Source organism: Neomonachus schauinslandi, chromosome 12 (genome assembly GCF_002201575.2).
Source record: "Neomonachus schauinslandi chromosome 12, ASM220157v2, whole genome shotgun sequence".
NCBI classification, from domain to species: domain Eukaryota; kingdom Metazoa; phylum Chordata; class Mammalia; order Carnivora; family Phocidae; genus Neomonachus; species Neomonachus schauinslandi.
Window position 1 is genome coordinate 768691 of NC_058414.1, and position 19170 is coordinate 787860.

The following is a 19170-nucleotide window of genomic DNA, read 5'->3' on the forward strand; positions in this document are numbered from 1 at the left end:
AGGAGGCTCAGGGTGCTCGGGCACACGACACCAGGCCCCCTGGCCCGGCTGGGACGGCGGGAGGGGTCGTGAGCCCCGCTCTGTCAGCTGAGCGCACTTTCTTCTGCTCTGCACCTAGTGCCTCCTGTCAGCTCGGCTCCTCGGGGTCCCCCGCTCCCGAGACCACAGGCAGGAGAACCTCCCAGGACGACTGTGCTCAGTACCCACACCGCCACGAGAACCCCAAGCCACATTCTCAAAACCCAGGGGCCTGCCCAGGAAGGTCCTCATGGCCCCAAGGCTGGAAGCGTGGGGCTCAATCGGTGCTGACTGTGCGTGTGCGGCCAGGACGAAGGCCCAGGGAAGGCAGAAGCGGGGACGGGCCAGCCACGTGGATAGCAGAGCGGAGGGCGGTGATGGGGACAAAGGCCGGGACGCCTCCTGGTTGAAAACCGGAATCACAGGTTTATTGCCCACGGGAGGCAGGAGCTGCCGGCAAGCTCGCACACGTCTGAGTGGCCCTGGTCAGGCCTTGGGGGAGCCCGGCCCCCCACGAACGCGGTCCACGGCTCAGGACGGTCACTTGGCCAGCTCCTCTGCCACAGCTTTCCGCATCTTGTCCTTCAGGTAGGCACCTTTCTGCCACTCAGACCTGAGTTCCTGCCACTCGTAGTACGGGACCTGTGGGGAGGGCGTGGGGGCCCCGGCTCTGCCCACTGTTCTGCACCCGCACCCCTGGCTCCCAAGCCCACAGAGCTGTGGGACTGTGCCCAGGCAAGATGCCCCACTTTCCTCAGCGCTCAGAGCTACAGGGCCCTCACCCCTGCGGCCAGGGATCCCAGAGTCCGTGGCACCCCAGGACAACTTTTTAATTTTTAAAGATTGTTAAAGACAGAAACCAGCCCCCCCCCAGACGTAAATGTGACCAAACCGTCATGCGGTAAGGACCACTCCCGTGTCCTCTGGCCTGTACGGGACAGCGCGCTCTGGGGCTGGTGTGCAGACCTGGTCTGCAAGGCCCTGAGCGGATCCCAGAAGCTGCGGCCTGAAATACCACCTTCCGAGCTTCCCTTTCTCCCGTGGGAAGGGGGGACCCCGGCGTGGCCAGCCTCCGGGGCTGTGCCCCAACGGTACTCACGTCCACCACCAGGAAGCCAGCAGCCCGCACGTGGCGCCGGGCCAGCGCAAAGCGCCCCAGCAAGTCTCGGCTCCGGCTGCCGTAGTTGGGGAACTCCCAGCGCAGGAAGGCCAGCCTGGTGGGGAAGGGGCATGGAGCTCGAGCGGAGCGTGCTCCCTGGGGCCCTCGGAGGGAGGGGGGGGGCCCCGGAGAAGCTGCGTGACTGCCTACCTCTTGGCCCCGGGGGGCAGCGGCTGACTCCCAGAGGGTGGGGTGAGATGAGGGGCCACGAAGTCCCTGGGGGGCAGGAATTGGCTTTCGGGGTCCAGCAGCACCTCGGCATCTAGGGAGGCGTGTGGGTGCACGTGTTGGGGATCGTCCCTGGGGGCATAAGGCCCTCCTCACAGCAGAGGGCCCGAACAAGCAGCAGCCCCGTGGCCGCCAGCAGGGGGAGTGTGGGGAGGGCCTCACCCAGGACCCAGCCGTACTGCGTGGGCACCATGAAGCTGCCCCTGCTGCTGTCCCCCAGCAGCCCCTTCAGCGTGTCCTGCAGCTCCTTCTGCAAGGGGGTCACCTTCCCGTCGAGGGCTGAGAGTCTGGGGACCAGGGCTGAGGCCGGCAGATGGGGGCCAGTGTACTCTGGGTGCTCCAGATGGGCGCTAGCATTGATGTGGAGCAGCTTCTGGAAGGTGCTCTGATCCTTCGGGGACCTGCCCTCTGAGGGAGAGGACAGCGCGAGAAGAGCGGGCGAGCTGAGGGTGGCACCGGGGCGGAGGGACATGCGGGGCAGGTGGGGGACAATGGCACCCCGCCCCCACGCTGCCCCCTGAACTACATGCGTCAGCAGGAGGGGGTCTGTGGGCCACCCATAGGAAGGGGGCGGAGCAGCAGCCGATGCCCGGGGAGCTCAGGGGGCTGCGCGGGCTCAGCATCACGCAGGAGAGGAGGGGATAGCCCGCCGCTCACCTAGGAACTGGGTGTGCAGGTCAGGGCGCAGCACGGCCCGCAGTTCTGTCTCCTGCACCTGCTGCAGCACGCACAGGGCCCACACCACGTCCACCTGCAGGGCTGGGTGCAGGCCCGTCAGCGCTGGGCCCAGCTTCTCGTGAACCTGGGCGACGACAGGGCGGGCGAAGGGGGCTTCCCTCAGCGGCCGCCAACATCCCCGGGCCAGCAGCGCTCAGGGCTCCCGAATGACTTGGCCACACCGAGGCCCAAGGCAGCTACAGGGGATCCCTGCTGACGATCTCGGCCAGGCTTGGGGCAGCCCTTCGTAGAGAGTACCAGAAACCCTCCTCGGCACCCAGGGCCAACCCGGACAGCACGACCTTCAGCTGCATGTTCTGCGGCCCCTCCCAGCAGCAAGTCTGTGCCCCGAAATCCCGTCTCTCTAAACACGGCAAGCGGGCCCGAGGCCGGGGACATGTTTCTGGCCTCGAGGGGAGTTGGAGACTACGAAAGGGGCTGCAGCTGGCCCGCTGGGGTGGTGCCACATGGAGGCCCAGGGTCAAAGCCGGTGCACCCGCAGGACGCCTCACCCCTGCGTGGATGCACTCTGCACGGTGGCCTGCACAGCACACAGCCCCGCCAGCAGGTCACAGCGTCAGTGGGGCGTTCAGGAAGCCCCAGGAATGGAGACCAGGGGTCCCCCACCCCTGACTGTGTGGCGAGTGAGCCGGCCGACACGTCCTGACCAGCAGCTGTTCTGGGCCACACAGCAGGCGTGGGGGATGGCACGTCTTTGGTCCCCAGACAAGGTGTGCCGTGTGGCCCCAGCCGGCCCCCATGCAGAAGTCCGGCCTGAAGCTGCGCTCAGGGGCCCTGCGGCAGCCGGCAGCCCGAGGGAAGAGGAGGGGGGAGCAGGGGTGCACAGAGCGTACCAGGCGGAAGAACTGGTCCTCCCGTTCCGGACGGAAGTTCAGATGCGCGAAGGCCAGGAGCACGTTGCACAAGTACAGCGCCGGGACGGTCTGGGCTCTGTCCTGGATGTGCTGGGCCGGCCACGTGCGGTGGAGCACAGCGTGAGACGGACCCGTCCCTCCCACAGGGCCCGGGACGCCCTAGACCTTCCCTGGCGGCAGCTGCCATCCCCCAGAGGCCGGGACCCCGGAGAGCCGCCCGGCACAGCCTCAAGCAGCTGCGCGGCCCGGCCGTCCCTACCGCTCCCTGCGACAGCCACCCAAAGAGATCGGTTCCTCCGAAGGTCAGTGAGAGGACAGAGGACGCCGTCCTCACCCATACCGTCTGCAGCACCCTATGACCCGAGGAGGAACCCCCGATCCGCAACCAGGCAGTGTGTCTGGCCGGCCAGGCCTCCCCGATGGAAGGGGCAGGGAACCCACTCCCTGAGGGGGTCAGGCCCACAGGGCCGTTCCAGCCCAGGCTGCAGGGCTCTGCCCGCTCACCTGGACGAAGGCCTCAAACAGGGGCCCGCTGAGCCACTTGAGGAGGGCGAAGGACTTGGCGCAGCGGGCCACCTCGCCGGACGTCAGGCTGGGCGTGTGGGGTAGCAGGTCGGCAGCCAGGCGCTGGAACACCTGGGGCTGCTGGAAGCCGAGTTTGCCTTCGGGACAGAGCGAGCCCAGGATTCACCCGGCGAGGGTCGGCAGGCCGCCCAGGAACCACCCAGCCACCCCAGCCTGGCCTCGAGGTCTGGGGGTGAGGTGTCCGTGACCAAATTTATCCCTGAGCCCCAGCATGGGGGATCAGGGCCCATGGGTCACAGCGTTTCTGTGGCAGCCTTTCGGGCCGGTGCGAGCCATGGGGTGGGCGGGCACCGAATTCGACACAGCTGCGGCCAGAGCGCCCTCTCCCCCCACTGCTCCCAGTGGCAGGGGCTCACCGTAGGCGTACGCCAGGTCCAAGAGGATGCATTTCGTCAGGGGGAAGGGCTTCTGGACCAGGTGGTAAGAGATGGCTCGCAGCAAGGGCACGGAGCGCCGGTTCTGAGCGGCCAGCGTCACCAGCACCTTCCGCAGCTCGTCGGGGCCGAACTGTTCTACCAGCTCCAGGCACTGTCAATCACAGCCGGCAGGGGTCAGCTGGACGGCCGAGGCCAGGGCTCCCAGGCAGCGCTGTGCGGCCCCTGTGGGACAGCGACTGGACCTGAGCTCACTAGCCCCGGGCTCCGGCCACGTGGGGCCTGCCTCAGCTCCCAGCTGGGGAACCCTGGGGCCCGGGGTGCCCTGTCTGCAGCCAGACTTATCCCCAGGTCCCAGCGCGGGGGGGCCCGGGGCCCATGAGCCGCAGGGCTTGCTGTGGCAGCCATCTGGGCCAGCGCCCGCTACGATGGGAACAGGGGCTGAATTTGACTTGACTGCGGGCTGCGGGTGGGGGCACATCACCAGGAAGCGCCAGCCTGGAGCCGGGCCACCGGCCGGCCCAGGTCCCGCACAGAAGGTGGTTTTAGAGAAGACGAGGCATGCCAGGCTCATCAGCGTGGCCACAGAGCGTGCCTGAGGCTGCCCGGGCCCCCTGCCCCAGTACCTTGTCCTCCAGGCGGGTCATCAGCGGCTCCGAGAGGGGCCCCGTCTTCGCCATCACGGCCACCACCGTGCGGCCGTCTTCGATTTCCGCCCAGCGCCGCTCCAGGTGCAGGAGCAGCTCGGCCAGCAGCTCCTGGGAGCCCCGCTCCTGCATGTAGGTGGCGCTGGACTCCGCCAGGAAGGCCAGGTGCTTGTACCTGAGTCTGCGCAGGCGCCACCGGACCTCCTGCTCCACCGACTGCAGCTCCTTGCAGGCCGCCGGGAGCGCCAGCGCGTAGAGGCTCCGCAGCAGCCTCACGAGGGGCCCGTGCCAGACGGAGGCTATCTGGGCGGGGAGGACACAGGGAAGTCACACCCGAGGCCCGACCTGCCCCGCGCCAGGGGTCTGGGCTGGAAGCTGCCTGCCCAGCACGGCCCCCCGCCCCACCCCACCGGCTGTCGGGCCACCCGCACCCAAGAGCTCCGCCCGAGAGGGGCAACTCCCCCCGGCTTTCCCCAACGCAGATTCCACGGCCGTGGCCGGTTACACAGAGACCTGGCCACGGATCTGCGCGGTGGGCACGCCTGACGAGTGCCCGTCTCGCACGCGCAGACCCGAACCCAAGCAAGCCGTCGAGTCCAGAAGTCAGGACAAAGCCTGCAGGGCTGACTCAGGGTCACGTTCTGTCAACCCGCTGGTTCCTTCGCTGGCAGTGACGGGACGATCGTTAGCTGTCAGACACGCTGACTTTTCTTGGGCAAACAGCTGCTCCACCGAGTCTGAGAAGCCCCGAGCCCTAAACCCCTCTTCTCCAAGGGGCAGTCCTACAGCTCCTGAGAACGTCGAGTTTCTCAGGAATGCCGAGAGCAAAGCTGACACCCCGCAGAGCAGGTCCAGGTGCTGGCGCCCCGATGCCCCACCCTCCCACCCAGCCCCTGCTCCCCAAGGCGTGAAGCTGCGCAAAGAAGCCCTGGGATACGTGGGCAAGAGGAGGCCTGGCCACCCTACACCCCCAGGCGTCAGGGAAGACAGGCCGCCACCATCGTCACATCAGGCACCCACAGCCCCACACACAGTGTCCCCAAAGCCCCATGCCGGCAGCGCCACCATCTCCCTCCTCCTCGGGGGCTGCTTCTGACAAGGGGGACCCCGCTGTTCCCAGCAGGGCGTGTTTCCAGGCCTCAGACATGCACGGGGGCCCCTCCAGCACAGCCCACAGCCTCGCAGAGGCCCCACAGGGGAGCCAGGACCCGGGCATTCACTGGGGGGGGGGGGTCTGTCGGCGGCACTGAGCCTCTAACTCTGCCCCTTCCGGTGGGGCCGCTCCCTGCATCTGTGAAACGGGACCGCAAAGAGGGAGCGGAGTGCAAACGGGAGCCAGTGAAGGGCTGGGAGGCCAGCCAGCGCAGAATTTGAGTCTGTGTCAGGAACCCTGGTGCCTGCACCTGCGCAGGTGCTCAGACTCGGTGGAGCAGCTGTTTGCCCAAGAAAAGGTGAGTTTTAAAAGGAGGCCTGGTCATCGTTCACATTGTACTTGTTCCCGGGCCGTTCTGGCTTATAGACTCGTTACAACGTTCCCTCTCATCTCCTAAAATGTGCTTGTTATCTGTGTGTGTGCCAAATACTCAATAAACAAGATCACAGTCTCAGAACAAGGGGCTCGGCAAGGAATTAGGTCGACGGCGTCAGAGAGAATTGACCTTCTGTCGTGACCCCAGTGCACGCACACGTTTCACCAAGACAGAAAGCTCCGTGACACGATACTTCCCTTACTGCGCACGCATTCCGGCGTTTTCTGTCAGCCTATCTTGTTAAAAACAGCCAGCCACGCCCACTGCTTTCCCGGCCTGCAGTCCAGAAACCCCACCCTTGAACTGTGAACCTCCTCCTCGTCACCTCTGACGACTGGATACAAGGCTCTGGTGCTCAGTGACAGAAGCACGGCTTCTTCCCTCCAGCACGGAGCAGGGGAGGGAATGTGGGCTGACGAGGCCAGAGCCAACAGCTGGTGTGCCCCGCCCCCCAGTGCCACACAGACAGGTCCCCCCTTCTCTCTGCGCTCGCAGGTAAGGATCTGGCCGGCTGGATGATGGCCGCGCTCAGCCCAGCTGTCTGGCACCCTCCATCAGCCCCTCGGCATCTCCTCCAGCATCAGGGGCATGCCCACTGTGAGCCAGACACTGGAGGGGAGCCACCCAAGTCAGACCGGCCCGGCCAGGGAAAAAGCACCCCGGAAATGGAGGATGAGCTCGCTTCCCGTGCGTCCATTTTCACGTCCCATTTGCTGCTTGGAAGAGAAGGACAGCAATATTCACCTACCGGGGCTGTGAGGAGGATTAATGAGAACAGACTCTACAAAATGAAAAACCACAGAATGCGGAGAACTGAGCAGGCGGCAGAGTTCCTGCCTACAGAAAGCGACTGGCTGCTCTGGACTCCAATGCCACTGTTTTCTGCCCACTGAACCCTCAGAGAACATTCTAGAAACCCACCTGGCTGTTGACAAGCTGGAGAAGCTGCTGAAAGCGGGCGTCCCGCAGGAGCGAGGCCTTGTACTCTGGCTTGTCAGAGAGCAGGCGAGAAAGCTGGATGAGCATGAGGGCTGCGTGGTTCTCGTGCAGGTGGTGACCACCACCGAGCAGCTCCAGGAGCTCCTCTGGCCGGGTGGCCTTCTTAATGAGCTGGTCCACCTCCTGCTGCTCTGGCCTGGTGGTGAACACCTGTTCCTTCTCTAAGAGCCCCGACAAGGAGCCTGGGAGGTGGGAACTGGGCGAGGTAGCTGAGGAAGTCAGAGTCCTGGGGGCGACCTGGGTAAGTCTCAGTCGGCCAACTGGAGCCACAGCAGGGGCCACGAGGGTGGCCTCCCTCAGGAGGCATGCGCACCGTTTCACCAGGCGAGCCGCCATGACCGGGCAGGGGCGGGGGCGGAGGCAGGTACGACTGCTAACAAGTGGTCCCACAGCCCTGAAGAGACAAAGGAGAGAACGGGGTGATGCAGGCGGTGCTCCTGACTCCCAGACAGGGGAGCCGGGCAGATGAGACCACGGCCACTCTCTGCACCCCGGCAGGAACCGCTCCTTTCTGCCTGTCCCCGGGCACACCAGTGCGTTCGGAGGCAAAAGCTCACAGGCTTTTCGTCTCAGCGCAGAACGCGACCAAATACGCAAACGCAGCAGCGTTACAGCTTGGGCTGCGCAGTGCCAGTCCTGGCTGTGCTTGGAACCACCTAGTCCGACAGCCCAGACCCCCAGGCCCAGCGCAGAGGCCTCCTGGTGGGGCTCTGCGCGCATCCACTGCCTTACTTCAAAAGCACCCAGGATTAAGAATCGCTGACTCGCAGAGACGCGGGACGAGACGCTTTACGTCAGACGGCTCCTGGAAAGCCAGGACGTGCAACCCACACCCCACAACTTCACCGCGGAACGACCCCCCTGCAGCACACTCCCACCTCCCACCTTCAGGAGAGCGCGGCAGGCCCTGCTGCTCTCCCTCCTGCCCCCGACACCACCGGACCCAGGACACCAGCCTTCATGCCTCCACACCCAGGCGACACGTTACCTCCAAGGACCCGTCACGCATCCTGCTGCTGTGGCCTCTAACCGCTCGGACCGTCTCGCACAGCAGGGCGATCCAATGGCCGGCGCACGGCAAGGGCCCGGGCCTCCCCTGCTGCAAAGCAGAGAGCGCGTTCAACCGTCGATTTCCCGGCACTTGGCAACCGGAACTCACTCGCCCACCAGCGCATCGCAGCTCTAAGACCCTCGGTCTGATCACCGAAAAGCGGAGGCTCCGGAGGGACACGGACCAAAGGCAACGTCCCCCACCCGCGGCCGCCCCCCACGGAAGACAGCCCTGCGGGCCACGGAGGGAGCGGAGGTCCGGAGGCCCCACTGGGGTTAGGCGAACACCAGCCCGAAGCCCGGCCCTCGGGGGCAGACGGAACACCCGCACCCGGGCCCGCGGGCCACCACGCGGGATGGCGGGGAGGAGCGCGTGCGCACGGTCGGGCCGGTTCCCCGCCTCCAGCCCCAGGACCCCGACCCCCCGCAACCCGGCGCGCCCTCCAGCCCTCAGGACCCACGCCCAGAATCCCCCTCCCCACCGGCACCCGACGTACGCAGCAGCCGCGAGGGCGACCGCTGACCTCCATGCGTCCCCGCACCGTTCCCAGCGCACGCCGCGCGGCGCGCTCGCTACGTCACTCGCAGCGCCGCCGGAAGCAAGCCTAGCCGCTGTCCGCCCGACCGGAAGTCATGCCCGCTACCCTTCCCGGCCGGGTGCCATCTTTGCTGAGGGCACAAACTAGAAGATGGGAAGTAGGGGAGTGAGAGACGGGTGCTGGGCAGTTCAGGAAACGTGGGAAGGGGGAAGAATGAGGCGCCCGGGAGCCGGGGCTGAAGGCTGGGCGCTCTGCCGCCCCGCCCTGCAGCCCGCCCCGGGTCCCCGTGAGGAGCGGCTGCCGGTGGAGACGGTGCCCGGCCGAGGTCGTGCAGAAACGCAGGCGCGGTGTGCCTGCGTCCTGCCAGGGTTTCTGTTTTCTCCAGAATTGTGGAGTTCATGTGCAGTCTCTGGCTTGTGGGTGTGACCGTGTAGTTGAGGAAAGACTGAAGTGCGGGGAAGCGGAGCCCCGCGCGCCTGACGTCCGTGCGCGCTTACTGTCCCTTTGCGCCGCGCTCTGCCGGCTCCGTGCAGGTCGCCCCGGCCTGTGGTCGTCGGATTGCGGCTCCCGGCGTCCGTCAGAGTCCAGCGCCTCTCCCCGGAGCGCGCCCCGCCTGCCTCGGTCTCTCTAGCCGCTCCTACACATCGGGTGGGTCCCGGCGTCGGCGGGGTCCCCCGTTCCCGGGGACAGTCGGGGGTCTCCCCGGGGGCCGTCGGCGTGGTCCCTTCCATCCCGGGGGCCGTCGGCGGGGTCTCCCCTTTCCGGGGACAGTCGGCGGGGTCTCCCCTTCCCGGGGCCGTCGGCGGGGTCTCCCCTTTCCGGGGACAGTCGGGGGTCTCCCCGGGGGCCGTCGGCGTGGTCCCTTCCATCCCGGGGGCCGTCTGCGGGGTCCCCCCTTCCCAGGGCCGTCGGCGGGGTCCCCCTTGCGCAGTCCTGTCGCTGCTCCTCCGGCGGAGTGCGCCCTGGCTCGTCCTGGAGAGCTGGTGGGCGGAGGCCGATTCGGACCTAGTGCGTCTGAAGGGACTACCTGCTGTGTCCTCCCGCTTGCTGGCTCGTCGGGCCGGCTGGCTATGGCTGGAAGCCTCTCCTGCTTTTGAAGCCTCGCTGCACCACCCTCTGGCCTCCTAGCTCCCCACGTTTCTGAGGAGTCCAGAAGTTCGTCTGTGGTGTCCGTCCTCCCTCTCTTCCTTTCTTCCTTCTGTTCTTTCCTTCTCCCCCCTTCTTTCCTTTTTTGTTTTAATTTTTAATTTTTTTTTAAAGATTTATTTATTTTTGAGAGAGCGAGAATGAGAGAGAGAGAGAGTACATGAGAAGGGGGAGGGTCAGAGGGAGAAGCAGACTCCCCGCCGAGCAGGGAGCCCGATGCGGGACTCGATCCCGGGACTCCAGGATCATGACCTGAGCCGAGGGCGGTCGCTTAACCAACTGAGCCACCCAGGCGCCCTTAATTTTTAATTTTTTAAAAAAAGTTATTTATTTATTTGAGAGAGAGCGTGAGCATGAGAGGGTAGAGGGTCAGAGGGAGGAGCAGGCTTCCCGCTGAGCCGGGAGCCCGATGCGGGACTGGATCCTGGGACCCTGGGATCACGACCTGAGCCGAAGGCAGACGCTTAAGGACTGAGCCACCCAGGCGCCCTTAATTTAAAAAAATATATATATTTTATTTATTTTGAGAGAGCTAGCACACAAGTGAGAGAGCACAAGCAGGGGGAAGGGCAGAGGGAGAAGCAGGCTCCCCGCTGAGCAGGGACCCGATGCAGGGCTTGATCCCAGAACCCTGGGATCATGACCTGAGCCGAAGGCAGCCACTCAACCAACCGAACCACCCAGGTGCCCTGTTTTAATTTCTAAAAGCTGACTTTTCATTATGCCTGGGGTTCTGATATTTCACAGTGATGCGAGTCTCCCTCTGCCTGAGCCGTGATGAGCCCTTAACCTAAAAACCCGTGTCCTCAGGCTGAGAGTTTGTAGTTTATTTGGTTGGATATTTCCTTTCCTTCATCTAATCTCTCTTCCCAAAATGGGCAGGTTTGAATATTGGCTCTTCTGGACCGATTCCTGATTTTCCCTGGTTTTCCCATCTTGTCTCATCTCTGCCTCTCTTCATCTCATTATTATTATTATTATTATTATTTGCTCTGCTTTCTGAGACATTTCCTCAGCTTTAGCTTCTAAGTTTCCTGAGGCCTGATTTCTGCTGTCACACTTTGTTTACCAAGAGCTCCTTTTTGGCTTTTGAATGCTCCTTTTTATACTATTTTTTAAAAATACACTTTATTTATTTTTAAAGATTTTATTTGTTCATTTGACAGAGAGAGAGGGGGAACACAAGCTGGGGGAGTGGGAGAGGGAGAAGCAGGCTTCCCGCGGAGCAGGGAGCCCGATGAGGGGCTCGATCCCAGGACCCCGGGACCATGACCTGAGCTGAAGGCAGATGCGCAACTGACTGAGCCACCCAGGCACCCTATATAATTTTTTTTTCATGATTGTCGTATTTTCTCTTATCTCTGTAAGGATTTTGGTGATACGGATTTTTTTTTCTAAGTTTTTCTTTTTCTTGTATAGTTGCTGTTCTTTTTCCTCTTGCTATTATTATTCATCCTGGTTTGGTTTCTATCCTCAGATGTCTGCTCATCCTTTGCTGGTGGGACTTTAAAATGGTACAGCTGCTTTTGAAGTTTCCTATTTTATCACAAAACTAAACATACTCTAACCATATACAATGGACCAAATACTGTGTCTCCTCAATTCATATGTCGAGACCTAATGTTCAAGGTGATGGTGTCAGGAGGTGGGGCCTTTGGGACGTGATTGGGTCACAAGAGTGGAGGCTTCATGGTGGGATTAGTGTCTTTAAAACAGAGACCCCTGGGCACCGGGTGACTCAGTTGGTTGAGTGTCTGACTCTTGGTTTTGGCTCAGGTCATGATCGCAGGGTCGTGGGATTGAGCCTTGTGTAGTAGGGCTCCATGCTCAATACAGAGTCTGCCTCCTCCCTCCTCTGGCATGTGTGCTCTCTCTCCCTCTCTCTCAAAAAAAGAGACCCCACAGAGCCTCTGAGGTTCCACCACAGGAGAGCACAGCAAAAAGTCTGCAGTAGAGAACAGACAGCCCTCCTGCGACCGTCCTGGTGCCCCGATCTCGCTCCTTCAGCCTCCACCCAGAACCGTGAGAGACAGATTTCTGTTGTTCGTAAGGCACAGAGTTGGTGGTATTTTTGTGACAGCAGCCGGAACACACTCAGATGCCATGCAGGCCTGCAGTCGTCCTGTTTGGTATTCCCCTCGAGGAGCCGAAAACTTAACATCCACATGGAAACCTGAACACAGATGTTTCTAGCAGCTTCAGTCCTAATTACTAAGACTTGGAAGCAACCAAGGCACCCTTCAGGAGCGGGGTGGCTAAGCAAACTGTGGTCCATTCAGCTGGTGGGATATTACATAGCACTAAAAAAAAAAAAAGGGAGCTGTCAAACCACTAGAGGACATGGAAGAACCTCGAATGCATGTTCCTAAGGGAAAGAAGCCTATTTGCAAAGGCCGAGTACTGTGTTAATCCACACGTATGACGTTCTGGAAAAGGCAAAACTATGGGCACCGTGGAGACGTCAGTGGTTGCCAGGCCTGGGGGTGGCAAGGGTGAATAGGCACACTGTAGGATGTTTAGGGCAGTGAAGCTATTCTATGTGATACTCTGATGGGTGGGTATCACACCTTTGTCCAAACCCATCTGATAAACACACCAAGAGGGAGCCGTCACGTCAGCTGGGGACTTTGGGTGTTCATGACGAGTCCTTGTGGGTTCATTGATCATAACGAATGTGCCCTTTAGTGGGGGATGCTGATAGTGGGGGGAGGGCGTGTGTGTGTGTTGTGGGGACAGAGGTAGATTTCATGGTACTTCTCACCCGGTTTTGCTGTGAATCTAAAATCGCTCTAGAAAATGAAGAATATTAAGAAAAAGCAATTAACGGGGCACCTGGAGGGGCTCACATGGTTAAGCATCTGCCTTCGGCTCAGGTCATGATCTCAGGGTCCTGGGATCAAGCCCTGATTCGGGCTCCTGGCTCAGCAGGGAGCCTGCTTCTCCCTCTCCCTTTGCCTCTCCCCCTGCTCATGCTCTCTGTGTCTCAAATGAATAAATAAAATCTTTAAAAAAAAGAAAAAGCAATGAGCAGCAATGTACGCAGTGACCTGGGTGAATCTCAAAGACGCAAAGTCAAAGAGCTCTTACACCTCCACGGTAAACGGCATTTGCCCAGTTGAAAACCGGTCAAAGAATTGGAGTAGACGTCTCTCCAAAGACCCACACGTGTCCGACGAGCACAGGAAAGGACGCCCAGCGTCACCAGTCCTCAGGAAAATGCCGCTCACAGCCACAGTGAGGTGCCCCTTTGCACCCACTTACATGGCTGATGTGAAAACAACCTCTACAGAGCCCCAAAGATGACAGGTGTTGGCGAGGGCCTGGGGAGTTCGGCGTGCTGAGTGTTGCTGGTGGGCGTGTAGCATGGTGTGGCTGCTTTGGAAAACCGGGCAGTTTCTTGAAATTGTGTGACTCTTAGGTGCGCACCCTGAGAAAACGGAAGACACGTCAGCACCAACGCTTGTGGGATGGTCGCCAGCCAGAATCACTCTAGATGAGCATTGGGAACGTGCTCGGCGACGGAGTCCTGACACGAGACGACCCACCGCGTGACTTCGTCCGTGCACCTCGTCCTGAAGACGCAGGTCCGTAGGCGCAGAAGTAGACGGGTGCTTGCCAGGGCCACGGTTCCTGTCGCCATTGGTCCTGGAGGTTGCGAGGCTGGCTCGCCTGGGGCCCGATGTCTGGGGGCTCACCTGCCATGGCAAGGAGCCGCAGACAGCCCACCCAGAGCCCCGTGCGTCCCCTCAAAGCCTCTCCTACTTCCCCGGAGCCAGGAGTCAGCGCTCCAGCAAACCCCGCCCGCGGGCCACATCTCCAACCTGGTGACCGAGGGGTCCCCTGACCTCACTCTCGGGGGAGCGGTGTCCGGGCCTGGGGGCTACGTCCAGAGCCCCCACGGTCACTCAGATTTTCACAGGGGGCCCCACGCTCTGAGCTGGCTGAGGCAATGCAGTGCAGAGGCCCTCGGCCACGCTCCCCAGAGAGAGGCTCCGTGTTCGTGGGCAGGGCTGGGAAACGTGGTGGCTCCGTTTTGTGGGTGATCTGACTTTGCAGGAGGTGTTCAAATTGTTCTGAGCACAGAGCTTGGAACCCCCATGGCGGTCAGAGGCAGTGGATCCAGCTGGATGCGGGGAAGATGCAGGCGGCCTCGTTCTTGTCGCCCTCCTGGGCCCCTCCGCGTTCCTCCTTACCCCAGTACCACCCTGTGTCCTGTGCCCCTCCCAGTGAGGCCAGCCCGGCTTGCTCCCTTACCCCCCAGCCTGTTGGTGACCTGGGGGCAGAGTGGCCTTGGCCGGGGGTCCCAGCCCAGCGCCCTCAGCAAAGTGCTGGGGCAGGATGGTGCCCTCCGCGCCTGCTGCTGACCTGGAGGCCAAGAGCACCAGGCTGACAAGAAGGCTGGATGTGATGGGTTCGTCTCCCTTCGAGGGGGACGGGGGAAGGATTGCTGGGGAGACCTCAGCCCATCCTGTCCAGCGTGCTTGCTGGCAGGTGGAGTGGCAGACCCAGAGCAGCGTGTTGCCGGGGAATCCAGAGGCTCCTCGGGCTCCTCCGTGGCTAGTTGGAGACAGGGCTGGAAGCTCCCGCCCGGCCTCCTCCAGAGTTCACCCCCGTGCCTCTTCTGTGTGCAGGTTTTGCAGTCTCCTTCTGCCATAATACATCTTAGCCGTGGCCAAGGCGCTGTGCTGAGTCCTCGAAGAATCACAGAGCCTGGGGGTGGGCCTGGGGACTCCCGACAGACCTGGTCACAGGCTTTCTCCTCTCAGGGAAGGACCCTCCCTTGGGACCTCCGCAGACCCCTGAGGAGATGGAGGGGGAGGGGAACGAGGAATCAGATCTGCAGGCCTGTTCTCTCAGCCTGGCCCCAGTTCTGCCAGGCACATGAACCTGTCCCACACACCCTCCTTACCCGAGGGAAACTGAGGCCGGAGGGGGGATGGGACTGCCCAAGGGCGCATGGAGAGTTCCTCCAGACCTGAACCCCCAGCACCTCTCCATCCTGGCCAGAGGCTCACTCCCAGCTGGGGAAGGGTGGTGAGCCCTCTGCCCTCCTGAACCCTGAATCCTGCCAGAAGTCAGGTCCCCCAAACCCATAGACCGACACATCCAACCTCTCCTCCATCCCACCTCCTCCCTCTGCCTCCTCCATTGTCCCTCCTCCATCCCCTCTCCAACATCCCTCCTTCCTCCCCCTCCTCCTCCATTCTGCCCTTGTCCATTCCTCCACCGGGTCCACCCTTCTGCCTTGCCCATCCTCCCCCCATGTCCACCAGCAAGTCCTGCAGAGCCTCCTGGTGTAGCGTGGCGAGTGCTCAGTACAGCGTATGGGTGGGGCCCGGCCCTGAGCTGTACTGACCGCCCTTCTGGCCTCTCCTGGCTCCAGCCCACCTGGGCTCCGGCGTGGGGGCCCTCAGCACGGAGGAGCGGTGCTTCAGGGGGATAGAGCTGGGTGGCCTGGGCAGGAGGCCAGTCGGCAGGGCCTGGGAGCTCTGGGGTGGGCTGCCATGAGCACGCGGTGGGCAGTGGTGGGGCAGGGGAGCCGGGAGAGGACCCCCCACCCCGCCATGCTCCTCTCTCTGATGGACATCCAGCCCCTGAAAACGACTGTTTTAAGATGCCCCGTAACAGGAAATCCAAGGTTCGATCAGAAGGTGAGTGCCGTTGAAGACAGGTTGTCACAGTCATCAGAAAGAGGGGCACTCCGTGCACGCAGGGAAGCCCCTGGTCGGGAAGCAGGGGGAGGGTCACTGTGGGCACCAGCCTCTCTGGTGGGGAGGATCAGACCCGGGCCGGCTCTGCTGTGTGGGGGCTGCTCCTGGTCGTCTGGTCCCTGGGGGTGAGGACCGCAGGGTGGGGGGAGTGGCCTGGAGTTTAAGACCCCTGTGGAGGAGGGGGTTGGGGCATGGGCTCATCATTGATTAGCATTTGAAAGTACCCCCCTTACCCTGGGGGCGGAGGACTGCTCCTGAGGAGGGGTGTGGAGGAAGGGGTGGGGGCGGGTCAGTGTCCAGTGTATGCATGTAGGGCAGATGTTAGGGCATCAAGCTGACAAGTTGGATGCATGGCTAATGCAGGGATGGAGGGGATGGGCGTTCTCTGCAGGGGAGGGGTCCCCCAGCATGGCAGTGGGGGGCTGGGGTGTCTCCCTCCTGCCTGGTTCACTCAGGTTGAGGCAGGACGGGCTGGGTGGTTCGTCTGTCCAGGCTGGGCTCAGGCCCGCCTCCCCTCTCCCTTCTCCCATCCCCCTCCCCTCCCTCTCTCCCTCCCCTTCCCTCTCCTTCTCTCCCCCCATCCCCTCCCCTTCCCTCCCCCTTCTTCCTCCCAGCACCCCATCTCCCCCTCTTCTCCCCCTGTGCTTCTACAACACTGAGTGGAAGCTGCACTCACCTGATGGCACATCTCTGGCAAGGCCACCACCTGTGAGTGTTGCGGTCCCCTTGGGTCGCACTGGGACGCACAGAGCCCCTGTGAGTCCTCGAACGCGTAGTTGGGGACCAGCTCTCCGCTGTGGAGGAAGCGCCCCCTGGTGGATGATGAGCGAGTATGGGGGCTGCTTGAGACTGTGCCCTTCCTCCCAGTGGTTCCCCGGCATCTGATGACACTGCCTGAAGTAATGAGGACTGTAGAGTTGTGGACGGTGGGCTTCGAGTCTTGCTGTCCACCCCCTGCCCCCGTGTTGACTAGCATTTTCCGCGAGGAGGAGCTTCCTGCCCTCCACTGTAGCTGCTGGAGTCCAGTTGCCTCGGTGTCTGCAGGCTGGTGCCGTTTTCTGACACGCAGTGTCCCACGCAGCCTTGTCCCGTGTTCACTCAACAATGTCTCCAAGGAATCCTGGTTCCTTTTGCTGGAGAACGGGCCAGAAACAAAATTCAGCCACCGGTCGGAGCCCTTTTCATTTGGGACGACCCATCCTGTCTCCCGGCTCCCGATGTGTCAGCGGGCAAGTGGCAGGTGGCTGAGTGTGCACGAGCTGGGGCCAGGCCGGCTGAAAGCACCCACGCGGGCCGGCCGTCAAGAGCTCTGGTCTTTGGGGCGGGCGCCTGGGGGCTCAGTGGGTGAAGCGTCTGCCTTCAGCTCAGGTCATGATCCCGGGGTCCTGGGATCGAGCCCCGCATCGGGCTCCCTGCTCAGCGGGAGCCCGCTTCTCCCTCTGACCCTCACCCTGCTCCTGCTCTCTCTCTCTCTCTCTCTAATAAATAAATAAATAATCTTAAAAAAAAAAAGAACTCTGGTCTTTGTCCCCTCCTTGGAACAGCACTTCAAAACCTTGCAGTTTCCTGGGTGATATGGGTGTCCTGTGATATTTGCAAGGACTCTTTTCTCATACCTGTCTGTGCTGGTGAGGTGGCTCTGGGGTGGGGGTCCTCGATGGCACAGGACAGGGGCCGGCGGCCCGAGGAGCCAGCCATGAGGTTAGAGGGCCGGGGCTGAGTTGGTCAACAATGGCCAATGGCTTCATCCTAATGCCTGTCAATGAAGCTTCGAGAAGCCCTCAGGACACTGAAGCTCAGGGGGGCTTCTGGGCTGGTGACACCTGGCTGTGCTGGGAGGTGGTGCGCCCCCACCCAGCGGAGACAGAGGCCCCCACGTCCCCACCCCCACCTCCGAGGTGGGGTGTTTATTTGGCTGTTGCTGGTCTGTGTCCTTTATAACAGACTGTGCTTTCGGGGTTCCGTGGGTCGTCCTTACAACTTCACGAATCTGTGGAGTTCGTGGGAACCCCTGAATCTGGAACTAAGCGAGTCAGGGTGCGGGTGGCCTCAGAAATTCTGGGGGGTGTTTGCAGTCGGGGCAGACTGGTGGGAGCCCTGGGGGTAAGCTGTGGGGTGCCCACCGCATGTCTGGTGGGCGTGCACACTTCACTGCAGGTCCCAACAAGGCTGCCCGAGGTGCTGTCGGCGCTGAGGCTCCCTGTGACCACACCTGCCCACTGCACCCGCCACCCCATATGGGGTCACAGGCGCCGTGGAGCGAGGCTACGGCGACCTCGTGGCCCCAGCCCTCCCTGCAGGCTCCACTCTGCCCCTGTCTCCATGCCAGCAACGCCTCTCAGCAGGGCTGAGAGGGTCCCGGGTGGATGGCCCGGGAGCTCCCAGAGGCCTGTGTGCTTTGTCCCCCCCCCCCCCGCAGGTGCCCTGGACAGACAGACAGACGGAGAGACGTGAAGCTAAGTGGGTTTTTATTAGCAGCGGATAGGGAGCATCTTGCACTCTCTGGATCTGAGAGAGAAAGTTCTTGCCAAGCAGGCTCAGGCTGGTCCCTCCTGGCAGCAGGGGCTCCTGGGGGAGCCCCTCACTGATGGGGTTCCTCTGCAGGGGACACGGAGGCCTCAGGCCTGCTCCACACCCATCCCTCCTGGCCCTCCCTGTGGCCCCCATGCAGGCGTGGTCACTGGGGCCAGCAGCCACGTTTCCCAGCTCCCGCCCCAGACCTCCTCCCGCATTGGGAGCCCAGACGCCTCCCAAGGTTATGTGGCAAGGACACAAACCCTGCTACGGCTGGGCCGGACCGCGTCCTGCTGTCCTGCTCGGGCAAGTCTCTGAGCCTCCGCCTCCTTTGCCTGCCCGACACCCACTCTCAGCCCAGACCTTCTGCTGCATCCGTGGCCGTGGCCGTGGCTGGGGCGCTGTCCGGGGAGGCTGTGGGGCGCTCACCTGCCTCAGGCTCCAGACATCGCAAGGTGCAGATGCTGAGGCAGCACTTCCTGTGGTCCGCACACTGGTCGTTCCTGGAACACTCGCTGCTCTCCAAGCAGGGCTGGGGGATCCGCGGGGCCTGCACCAGGGGGCAGCGGCCGGCCCTCCGCACAGGCGCTGGGGAGAGACGGCCGGCCCGTCAGGCCCCGGGACCGCCCTGCGGCTGGTGTCCTGGCTCCCAGCCCCACCGCGCCCCCTACCCCTAGGGAGGGGACTGTGGTCGCTGCCTCGGGGAGCTGGGCCTGGGCAATGCTGGGAGGAGGCGGCTGAGCCTCAGCGGCCAGGCCGGCAGGGGAATGGGCTCACTGCCAGGTGGAGTTTGGGGGGCTGGGGGGCGGGTCACCGAGAGGGGCGTGGGGTGCCCACTCAGGGTGGGCCCTGGACGGAGCTGGCTCCTCCCTCCCCCAGACAGGCCTGGGCGTGGGGCATAGGGGCCGTGGTTACCGATGAGGGGGACCACGCAGGAGCTCCTGGGGCAGCATTTGGTGCCTTGGGGGCAGTTCTCGTCTGAGTTGCAGGAGACCACGCAGACATCCTCCTCTGAGGAGCTGAGCTCTGGGCACACGGCCTGCCCTGCACACAGGACAGGCAGGTGGGGGGGGGGGGGC

The 19170-nt window shown here is 62.7% G+C and overlaps 2 protein-coding genes and 2 non-coding genes across 6 annotated transcripts in view; all 4 read right to left on the minus strand.

Annotated features, from left to right (window-relative positions):
• Positions 1-423: 423 nt before the first annotated feature.
• On the minus strand, positions 424-8748 carry TBRG4 (transforming growth factor beta regulator 4). Of its 3 annotated transcripts, XM_021703656.2 has the most exons (12): positions 8679-8748; positions 8120-8230; positions 7054-7525; positions 4583-4906; positions 3939-4110; positions 3502-3659; positions 2977-3087; positions 2063-2207; positions 1568-1813; positions 1328-1393; positions 1118-1232; positions 438-660 (listed from the first exon to the last, which is right to left on the minus strand). In XM_021703656.2, exons 3-12 carry the CDS (start codon positions 7465-7467, stop codon positions 603-605), a joined length of 1809 nt encoding a protein of 602 aa, XP_021559331.1. In that variant the 5' UTR covers positions 7468-7525; positions 8120-8230; positions 8679-8748; the 3' UTR covers positions 438-602. The 3 variants fall into 3 exon arrangements, with proteins under 3 accessions (XP_044775867.1, XP_021559328.1, XP_021559331.1); XM_044919932.1 differs by lacking the exon at positions 8120-8230 and having other exon boundaries at positions 424-660; positions 1328-1439; positions 7054-7477; positions 8689-8711; XM_021703653.2 differs by having other exon boundaries at positions 430-1232; positions 1328-1439.
• LOC123326436 lies at positions 3758-3892 on the minus strand. Its single transcript, XR_006541096.1, has one exon. It is a non-coding gene; the product is annotated as a small nucleolar RNA SNORA5 (small nucleolar RNA).
• LOC123326437 lies at positions 4280-4417 on the minus strand. The gene has a single exon (XR_006541097.1). It is a non-coding gene; the product is annotated as a small nucleolar RNA SNORA5 (small nucleolar RNA).
• A 9695-nt stretch (positions 8749-18443) lies between the features above and the next one.
• The window catches only part of LOC110592663 (whey acidic protein-like), a 1388-nt gene continuing 661 nt past the window's right edge, over positions 18444-19170 (minus strand). Inside the window, exons 2-3 of the mRNA XM_021703730.1 lie at positions 19007-19135; positions 18444-18679 (exon numbers count right to left, since the gene is read on the minus strand). Coding sequence (XP_021559405.1) covers positions 18444-18679; positions 19007-19135 — 365 coding nt within the window. The remainder of the gene's footprint in view (positions 18680-19006; positions 19136-19170) is intronic.

What these genes read in the sequence shown, in the direction of transcription:
- TBRG4 (XM_021703653.2), bottom strand. Translation starts at nt 7,467, where the DNA reads ATGGCGGCTCGCCTGGTGAAACGGTGCGCATGCCTCCTGAGGGAGGCC. An exon ending in GGACCTGGCGTACGCCTACG is followed by an intron (nt 3,660 to 3,938) that starts GTGAGCCCCTGC and finishes TCTGTCCCGAAG; the next exon opens with GCAAACTCGGCTTCCAGCAG. An exon ending in AGGACCAGTTCTTCCGCCTG is followed by an intron (nt 2,208 to 2,976) that starts GTACGCTCTGTG and finishes GTCGTCGCCCAG; the next exon opens with GTTCACGAGAAGCTGGGCCC.